Source organism: Stegostoma tigrinum, chromosome 14, assembly GCF_030684315.1.
Source record: "Stegostoma tigrinum isolate sSteTig4 chromosome 14, sSteTig4.hap1, whole genome shotgun sequence".
In the NCBI taxonomy this organism is placed as follows: Eukaryota; Metazoa; Chordata; class Chondrichthyes; order Orectolobiformes; family Stegostomatidae; genus Stegostoma; species Stegostoma tigrinum.
Window position 1 is genome coordinate 19,369,039 of NC_081367.1, and position 10,572 is coordinate 19,379,610.

At 41.0% G+C, this 10,572-nt stretch overlaps 1 protein-coding gene across 1 annotated transcript in view; it reads right to left on the reverse strand.

The window, feature by feature from the left end:
• Positions 1–10,295, reverse strand: part of LOC125457889 (ubiquitin carboxyl-terminal hydrolase 47) — a 50,847-nt gene extending 40,552 nt beyond the window's left edge. Inside the window, exons 1-3 of the mRNA XM_048542630.1 lie at positions 10,053–10,295; positions 4,616–4,712; positions 4,292–4,428 (exon numbers count right to left, since the gene is read on the reverse strand). Coding sequence (XP_048398587.1) covers positions 4,292–4,428; positions 4,616–4,712; positions 10,053–10,086 — 268 coding nt within the window. The 5' untranslated portion in view covers positions 10,087–10,295. The remainder of the gene's footprint in view (positions 1–4,291; positions 4,429–4,615; positions 4,713–10,052) is intronic.
• Between the last annotated feature and the right edge of the window lie 277 nt (positions 10,296–10,572).

The window sequence follows — 10,572 nt, forward strand, 5'->3', positions numbered from 1 at the left end:
ACCATCATTTGCGAATTCCCCTCCAAGCCACACATCACCCTCACTTGGAAATATGTCACCCTTTCTTCGCAGTTATTGGATCAACATTCTGGAATGCCCTTCCTAACACCAGTAGGTAAAAAGGACTATAGCAATTCAAGAGGTCAGCACACTATTGCTTCCTCCAGCATAATTAGAGATGGGCAATAAATTCTGACATTATCAGTGATGCCCTCAAATTTTTAGAAAAACTAGTCCAACATAAAAAAAAACTCAATTTTCTTCCACACCATCATGTTCAGCCTAATTTTCAGTGTGTAAGAAATGGTCTGTTGATATTAGGAGTCAACCTCAATTTTTCAGCTCAGAAATGCACGCTTTACTCATCGTCTACATCAGCACAAAGAATCATGCACGTAACACAAGCCTTGAAGAGCTTAAGACATGTTCAGACATTGCAGACTGCACTTGGTGATCAATGAACAGAAATGGGTCCTCCAGCAAAAAGGAACACAACTTGAAGCTCGTTTCAAGCAAAAGGTTCAAGCAAAAGTGAAACACTGATGCAAAAAAAATGGAAGAATGAGAAACCTGTCCCAAAGAATGTGTCCAAGACCAAATGTGTCATGAGCTCTGGATCAGCCACTGACTGGCCTGATCTTGAGAATGATTCATTGGAATGGGTCTTCAAAAATCCTCTGGATGCCTATATCAGCACCAGACTCACTAACCTCACTTCAGTGGGTGAATGAAAGCCTCAGTCTTACAACAATGTCAGAACAAAGCCTGTTGTGTAGTTGCTTTAAAGAACTAAGAGGCAGAATCTTCACAGCCTTGAATGACTAGGGGCCATTTGAAGGTGATTCGGGAAAATCATGTGAGACTGTCAGCGAGAGTTTTTCAGTATTGAGACAAAAAAGTTCAATTTTCCAACCAAGTGTTTAACTCCAAGTTGAGATTTTTGCTTATAAGTGGTGAGATGCATACTGCATGTGTTAGCATGCACCAATGTGTCGTGGGTACTTAATTTAATCTCATCTCATTAGTATGCAGTTTCCTATTTTCCTCTCTGCCTCACAGAAACTAGATGGTGACAGTTCCTGACACACAAGTCAGAGTGGGTAACTGGTGACTCCAGCTTGCCACTTTCTTCTCTGGATGTTCATCTTGGAGCCACCACATCAAAATTTCAGGGTATGCTCCATGGACAGTCACAGCACATATCCTACATCCATGGACATTAACATTACATTTGTGCCAGCCCCGCTGAATTACTGTGGCATTTCTTCAATCCAACCACACTTCCACACTGCATTATGGAGATCACTGGCGGCTTATGCTGCTGAAAGGACATTTTGGAGGGACAGGCAGCCATTTCATAAATTGGGCCAAATATCACCTCACGGATGATTGCTCACTACCTTGTGGCAACTTAGATGCTCACCACAACCCTGCCTTGTTTTGCCTCCAACACTTTGCCTCCTCGGCTATAGCTGAGAAGCTCATAGAACTCTTATCTTGACTTAGCTTCTAGTGTTGAGTCAAAGCCAGGGTCTTGTCATGGTTAGCAGCAGTGCTCAGTGAATGGAGTGGACATGTTGCTGTACAGCATTCTGCCATGTCAATCTCATACCAGCACCAAAAGCCAGCCACATAAGGGCCAACAGCATTGCTTATAATTCAAGCAAATGGTCTAGTATCAAAGTCTTAAGTGGAGGCTAGTCCTCAGTCAAATCAAAGGAAAAAACTTTTAGTCAGAAAACTGAAGGATACAGAGATCTTGTTCTGAAGTTGTTGAATTCAATATTGAATCTTTGGCCTTAAACATGCTTACAATCTGTTCCATGTGATCATTCTTCCCCGCTCTCTACGGCCTTAAAAAAAAAACACAACTTTCCAGCTCCTTTCTGTTCTGAAGAACAGCTATATCATGGTTGAAACATTAACTTTGCTTCTATCTCCACAGATGCTGGGAGGCCCGCTGGTTTCCTCCAGACATTTCTGTTTTATTTTAGATAATACCAGGAGACAGTGAAGCAGAAGCAGGCCATTCAGTCCATCGCCATTCAATGAGATCATGGTTATCTGACAATCGTTAACTCCACTTTCCCTTGGTAACCCTTAGTAATGCTGTTTAAATATATGTCTATCTCAGTCTTAAATATACTTAACGAACAAGTTTCAATAGCCCTCTGCAGTAAAATCCAAACAGGTTCAACACTGCACAATAAAAATAAGCCTCATCTGTTTTGAATGGGTGAACCCTTATTCTGAGGTTACGCCCTCTGGTTCTAGACTCTACCAGAAGGGAGAAACAACCTCTCCCTGCTTACCCTGTCAAGTGATCTAAGAATCTTGCATGTTTCAATAAGATCCTAAACCTCAATGAATAGGCCCAAACTACAGATATGAAAACAGACATTCCTGGAGAAGTTCAGCAGGTCTGGCAGCATCTGTGGAGAGAAATCAGAGTTAACATTTCAAATCCAGCGACCCTTGTTCAGAACTATTCTCAATAGTGGTGAAGATGAGCCCATAATGTGCTCCAAACTATAGTTAGTTCAAATGCTCCTCAAGGTGCCAGCATCTGAGCAGCTGGCAGATGCAGTAAGTAGCTTTTCCAATGTTTCATCTGAGGCTTCTTCCTCAGATAGAGTCAAGGAGATGTTTTGTGGGGCTTTCCTCTTGGCTATGGAGACTGTACTAATAACACTCTTGCCTGCAAGAGCATAGTAAAGAAAGTGTGAAGCTGGATGAACACAGCAGGCCAAGCAGCATCTCAGGAGCAGAAAAGCTGATGTTTCGGGCCTAGACCATGCTGCTTGGCCTGCTGTGTTCATCCACCTTCACACTTTATTATCTTGGATTCTCCAGCATCTGCAGTTCCCATTATCACCCATCGTAAAGAAAGTGTCTAGTTTCTGGCACATTAAGACACTATTCCCATTGCGAATAATGTGAGAGTAGCAATGAACAATTCTTCTTACTTGGATGCCAATGATTCATCATCAGTGGCAAAAACATGAGTAGCAACATGAATAGAGATAATGGGAACTGCAGATGCTGGAGAATCCGAGATAACAAAGTGTGAAGCTGGATGAACACAGCAGGCCAAGCAGCATCTCAGGAGCACAAAAGCTGACGTTTCGGGCCTAGATCCTTTTCTGCTGAAGTGTCCAGGCACGAAACGTCAGCTTTTGTGCTCCTAAGATGCTACTTGGCCTGCTGTGTTCACCCAGCTACACACTTTGTGACCTAGCAACATGAATAAATTTCCAACTGCAGAACAATGGAGTGGAAGTGTTCAAAACTAGATCTCATAAACACCACAGACATGAGAGGAGAAAACTTACATTGCACTGAGCGTGCATGGCCAACTCACTGAAAGACTAGGGTAATTTTCAAATGTAAACCCATAATGAAAATCAAGTTCTCTGCAGGCATTCCTTTGTGCATGTCCATGACAACAGTTGGATTGTGTGAAATTCTGGATCAAAGCAATGAAGTTATAAAATGAATATCCTGATGATGTAGACAAAGAACAGTGTGGTAGATTGCCAAATCTCTCAGAACTAATAAGATAAAGAGGTACCTGTGAAGAAATAATGCCTACACTGCAGTTATAACTGCGTACAAATTGGGGAGTCTGCTCCAACAAACTACTCAAGTGAAAACCATCATGTTCTCTCCAAATGGAATATGTGAATGATTGACAGGGGAGAAAATCTTCACAAACCATGAAAATCATATATGTGGTTACTGCACAAATTGTTATCAGATCATTAAAAAAATGCAGAATATCTAATACAATAGAGGGACAGAAAGATGAATTGTTGTCTGAAACTGAAAATGTAGAATCTCATCCTGAGTAGAATTCTTATAGTGATGTATAGTTTGCCATAAGATGCTGAAAACAATTGACGTGTCCATTTATAATTTTTAAATGTTTACGTTATGGCTAAAGGCATGTTTCTAGACTAATTCATTGATTAAAACATGTCACATTGATGTCCCCTGATTTGCGCAGTGTTAAGTTCTGTTCATGTTTCAAAATGGTGAGCAAAACACAAACACTAGCTGTTCATTTTATGGTCAGCATGTAAATCGCACCCCTCTGCACACTCCAACCCGCCCCCTTTTTGGGAAGAATTTTTCAACCTTTTACAGGTCATTTTACGTGCCATGATCTAACAGTATAGACTTTCTGAAAAAAAAGGCAGAAAAAGAAATTTCACATCAAGATTTATGTTGCTGATCGTAAGTATATGGCATTTTACATGATATTCCAGTTTTCATATTTTATGACATTCACCTTTCTTGCTCAAGCCCAGGTTCCTTGTAATTCCATATGTACGTGCGCTACCATTTTCTAAGTTTGCAAATAGTTCTTTAAGTTGGCAGCAAATGCTAGCATTCTTATTGATGGGTTCATCTGTCTCTTCGACATATCTGACAGGAGGATTAATTGTTTCACAACATTAGGCATTTTCAGTGTGTAATATGACATGCACATAATGCATTATTTGCTTTTTATACGTAAATATTTCAACCTAAAACATATTGCACTTCCAAGTAATTAGATAACATGTTACTGACATATATTCAGACCTCATTATTATTTATATTATTTACAAACCTAATAATCGCGTTCTTCACTTCAGGAGTCATGTACAGAGTCTGAAGTAATGTGTTCAAGTAGCAAGTGGATCCTTGGTTATATAATCCAAAATACCCTAATCATAAATAAAATCATAAATGTAAATTGTAGTAAATTAACAGACAATAAATAATTGAGTTCCAATTTTACATTCATGTGCACAACGCAAGGTTTCCTGTAGCTATAAAGTTCAGTTGCAACTTTTATACTAATTTTCAAGAATGTTGAATTCTTAATACACAGATAAAACATTTGGTTGTGATAATTGTAAACAAATATTGACAAGCAAACTTACATTCATACTTATCATAAGGCTGAGTATTTTGAAATCAAAATAAAAATGTCACCAAATGTTTTCCTCTTTTCTGTAGTCAATTCCAAGATCCATACTAAACAGAAATAGTGCTGTAAATAGTGCATTTTAATAGTGTGAACACATCTGGTTGCAATGCTGTATATGCCTTTCTTGAATGTCAGAGGAAACTGTGACTGTGAATTTTTGAGCAGAGACAATGTTGCATCAATCTGAATGAGATTAAGAACTAGTTACCAAATTATCACAGAATACAAAGTTGTGCTCCAAAACCAATTGTGCAGTCATTCAGCTGCTGTAATTTTAATACATATTACACTAGTGTAGCATGAGCTACCTTGGACAGGAGTGCAGGGAAGGCCCTGCACAAAGACCTCCAATTAGATACAATCAATGTGCAGGTTGTTCAGCAAGTAATTAAACAAAATATCAGATTTACCCAGCCATGTGGTAATGGAAAAATGATGATTCTGACAACAGCCTGCTCTCTCTGCATCTGGCAGCTTACCGTTCCTGGCTAGTTAACCACTCTCTGTGGTGAAAATGTAAAGAACCATATTACGAGTCATCTTATGGAGCCCAGATCATGAAATATCAAAATATTTCTAAACAACAATACATGTCCATTATACAGAACAGCCCTCAGAGTGAAAATGCTTGACCGGTACTACATTGACCTAATCAAGTCTCAACTTGAGGAGGCTGAAGCACATTATATACATTCTACCGGAAAAGCACAATGACAGCCTCGACAGGCAGGCATAGGCTTTACCATTCGATCTGAGCTGGGATGTGAGAGCAACTGATGGCTCCTCATTTGAATCTTCCAAGTAACAAACATGTACTATTCAATAGTGTTGCTCTGCTCTAACAACGATGCATAGAGATAAAATAAAAATGCAAGACAACTAGTAGCATGTCCCACATTGACAAACTCGTTATTATTGGTTAGATGTATTAGCACGGACTGCAACTTGTGGAGAGGACCACCACGATATCACAGTGCTGACAGACAAAACTCCTGTAGCCAGCTACTTCTCTCTAAATGCAGAGAGTCACAAAAAGACTCCTTGTTCTAAATAGTATGTAGGAAAATGATGGCCTTGTGGTGGATTGTTGACCCAGAGACCCAGGTAATGTTCTGGGGACCCGAGTTTGAATCCTGCCATGGCAGATGGTGAAATCTGAATTCAATAATAATCTGGAATATGAGTCGAATGATGACCGTCTATCCACAGTTGATTGTAGGAGGAAAGACTGGGCATTCATGAGGCATTGTGCCATCAGCAGCAGCAACAGATAAGGGAATATAGTCCAACACAATAGCCACATCACGGCCCAACATATCTTCCACTCTTCCAATGCTATCAAGCCAGGGGATCAACCATGGTTCAAAGAAGGGTACTTTAGGGCATGCCAGGAGCAGCACCAGACATACCTGGAAATGAGTTGTCCATCTTCTGAAGGAAACAAACAGGACTATTTTTGTGACAAACAGCTTAAGCAAAAAAATGATAGACAGAGCTAAGTGATTGCATTACTAATGAATCAGTTTTAAACTTTGCAGTCCTGCCACATCCAGTTGTGAATGGTGGTGGAAAAATAAACATCTCAATGGAGGCGGGGTTTCCATAAATATCCTATCCGGAAGCTCAGTACTTTAGTGCAAAAGATAAACTTGAAGGATTTGCAAAAAACTTCAGCCATAAGTGTCAGGTAGATGATCCATCTCAGCCTCCTCCAGTGGTCCTCAGCATCACAGATGCCAGTCTTCAGTCAATGTGATTCGCTCCATATGGTGTCAAGAAATGGTTGCAAGCACTGAATATTGCTAAGGCTGTGGGCTATGATAACATTCCAGCAATTGATTTATATTTCAGATCTTGCCACTCCTCTAATAAGCTGATCTAGTACAACTCCAATACTGACATCTACCCATCAATGTGGATTTTATGCAAAAAGCAGGATAAATCCAACCTGGCCAATTATCACCCTTTCAGTCTACTCTCAATCATCAATAAAGTGATGAAAGTTATCATCAGCAGGGCTATAAACAGCATTTGCTCAGTAATAACTTGCTCACTGACATCCAGTTTGGTTTCTGCCAGGGCCACTCTGATCTTGACCTCATTACAGCCTTAGTTCAAACATGAACATAAAAGCTGAACTCCAGAGGTGAGACAAAAGTGACTGCCTTTGATACCATGGCTGCATTTGATCAAGGGTAATGTCAAGGAGTTATCATCGAGCAAAACTGGAGCTAATGGGAATCAAGGGGAAAACTCTTCACTCTTTGGACTCATACACAGCATATAGGAAGACAGTTGTAGTTGTTGAAGGTGAGTCAGCTCAGCTCCTGCATCTGTGCAGGAGCTCCTCAGGGTCGTGGCCTTTGCCCAACCATTTCAGCTGCTTCATCAGTGACCTTCCCTCTATCATAAGGTTAGAAGTGGGGATGTTCACTGATGATTGCACAATGCTCAGCGCCATTCATGGCTCCTCAGTCCCTGTCCAAATGCAGCAAAATCTAGAAAATATCCAGGCTTGAGCTGATTAGTGGCAAGCAACATTCCTCTACACAGAGATAATGGGAGCTGCAGATACTAGAAAATCTGAGATAACAAAGTGTAGAGCTGGATAAACACAGCAGGCCAAGCAGCATCTTAGGAGCACAAAAGCTGACATTTTGGGCCTAGACCCTTCATCAGAAAAGATTCCTGCTAGATAAATTCCAGGCAATGAAACTTTCCAACAAGAGATCATCTAAGCACCAATTCACTGACATTGAACAGCTTTGTCATCACTGAGTCTCCCACTAGCAACATCGTGGGCATTACCCACTGATCAGAAACTGAACTGTTCTAGCCATATAATTACACTGGCTCCAAAAGCAGGACAGAGGTTAGGAATATTGTGGTGAAAAACTCACCTCCTGACTCCACAAAGCCTGTTTACTACCTACAAGGCACAAGTCAGAAGTGTGATAGACTACAAGATAATAAAGTGTGAAGCTGGATGAACACAGCAGGCCAAGCAGCATCTCAGGAGCACAAAAGCTGACGTTTCGGGCCTAGACCCTTCATCAGATAGACTACTCCCCACTTGCCTGGATGACCCTGCATCTCCAACAATACTCAAAAAGCTTGACATCATAAAGGACAAAGTGGCCTGCATGATTGGCACCACATCTGCATTCAATTCCTCGATCACCCATCTTCAGCAGCAGCAATGTACACTTATCTATAAGACGCATTGCTTAGATTCACCAAAGCTTTTTAGAAAACACCTCCCAAATCCACAACCACCACCATCTAAAAGAAAATGGCAGCAGTTATATTGAAACTTCACCATCTGCAAGCTCCCCTTGAAGTGACTCACCATCCTGACTTGTGAATATATCTCCATCCCTTCTGACATAGCAAGAAATGCAGTTGCTGGAATCAGAGTCAATACAGTGTGGAACTGAAGGAACACGGCAGGTCAGGCAACATTAGAGGAGCAGGAGAATTGGCACTTCAGGTTTTTGTCCTTCATCAGGAACATTCACCCATTCCTTCAGTGTTTCTGGGCACATAATACCAGAATCCTCTCCCTAATAGCATTGAGAAAGCACCTACACTACATGAAATGCAGCAACTCATGAAGGCAGCTCACCACAAATGAATGCTGATGCAACCAGTGATGTTGATATATCATGAGTGTTTTTTTTATATAAAGGTGCCCCATCAGATAGAAGATGACGTAGATGGGCAATGCATTTATTATGAGTGTGAGGTTCTATTTCCAAGTAAGTTAGCTTCAATTCCCTCCCACTACATATACAATGAAGAATTATCCCTGGGTCCCACCGCAGCAAGCACCTCTACCATTAGTGGGTGAATGATGGTGCAAATGTGATTGCATAAGTGGCATGAAATAACGCATGGAAAGAAACTTCTCAATTTTTAAAAAATTCATTTTGTGGGATAAGGGTGTCGCTGGCTGGCCAGCATTTATTGCCCATCCCTGGTTGCCCTTGAGAAGGTGGTAGTGATCTGCCTTCTTGAACCACCGCAGTTCACTTGCTGTGGGTTGACCCACAATGCCATTGATGTAGCCAATTTTTGGTAAAATTTAGCCTTAAGCTCTAATATCCCCCCTTCCAAGCTTTTTCCCCGGCTATCTCTCCCCTGTTTATTGGCATATTCCCTGAATCTTTCACTGGCTCTAAAATGTTACACACTTTTCTAACTGAGTCCAATATCTAATTTTGGGTCAGCAGGCAGTTCTTCCCAAGGAAGGCTGAAATTATTACCCTTCCTCCTCACAAATTCCGTTCCGTAGCCACCAAATCCACCCTCTCCTTGAGGCAGCCGATTACGATGTTAGTGATACATTTGACTCTGAGCCGTGTATCCATTAAATACTGTCGCTAACACCGCCTATTTCTGCATTCGTAGCGTTACCTGAATCCACACAACTTTAATTCATTGACTGAGACCCCCTTTCATATTTATATTATCTTTAGTGCTAATAATTGCAACTGCTTTTGGGCTACTTTTTAAAACATGGATTTCATTCAGAACTCGACTAGTTTGCTAAATCGCGCTGTCCTAAACCTTCGTCAACTCTGTTGCCCTCGAGTTCTCAACTAAACAATGTCATAACTTTCACCCCATGGTCTCAGCCCGTCCTGTCTCTTTACCTTACTCTAATCCTACATCCCTCAGAGAAATCTGGTTGAACTCGTGACACCTACACCCACATGATTTCAATCTCTTCGCCATCGGTGTCCTTGCTTTCGGCTACTTTTATTTCAAGCTCGGGGGTTCCTTCGCCTCGCCACCCGACTCTCCCTCTAAGGTTTTTGGATCTGTAACCACATTGTTTTAATAATCCCAGTTTGTATTGGATTATGGTCTTCCTTAGCCCGCTTTACTGTATTAATTGAGTCACGTAAATGCAAAAGTGCCTGTCAATTATTAAAATGCTTAGCTATCTTATGACAGTAACTACGTGCAGTTAGATGCATGACAGATCATTTTGCCACAGATTCAGCAATCCCCACCCCCAAGGTTATTGAGATTAATTATTAAACCATTTTCAAGCACTTTTGTTACTTACCTTCATGAGGGTTGTTTGTTTGTTGTCGCGACATTTGCTCAGAACTTGTTTCTACTGGTATTTTTTCCCTTATGAAATTAGTCAAACAGTGCCAGTTCTTTCTCAACTTTAATATTTCCTACCGTCTTTACACTTAAATTACTACTTTTCCACGTTGGAAAAGTGTCTCCCGAATCAGCTCTCTCTCACTCTGACACACTTAAGAACCGTTAAACCGGGAGCCGCGATCAGCGTTTGAGTCTCTGGATGAGCCCCAGCTCTTGCCTTAAGATTCGAGGCAGTCTTTCATCATTCACTCGACAGCCCATTTCACTTTCGGCAGAAGCCGCAACTTTCAGTTTCATTTTACAATAATCAGCCATTCGCAGCAACACTGAAAAACTGATGAACGAAAACGTCTTTCGTAATTTAATGTGCAGTGGCAAGCCTGAATGTTAAGATCACTTAGTTTAAGTTTTGAACTCAGTGCTGAGCGGACAGCACCCGGTGGTACACTTAGTCGTTTGATAAATTGGTGTGT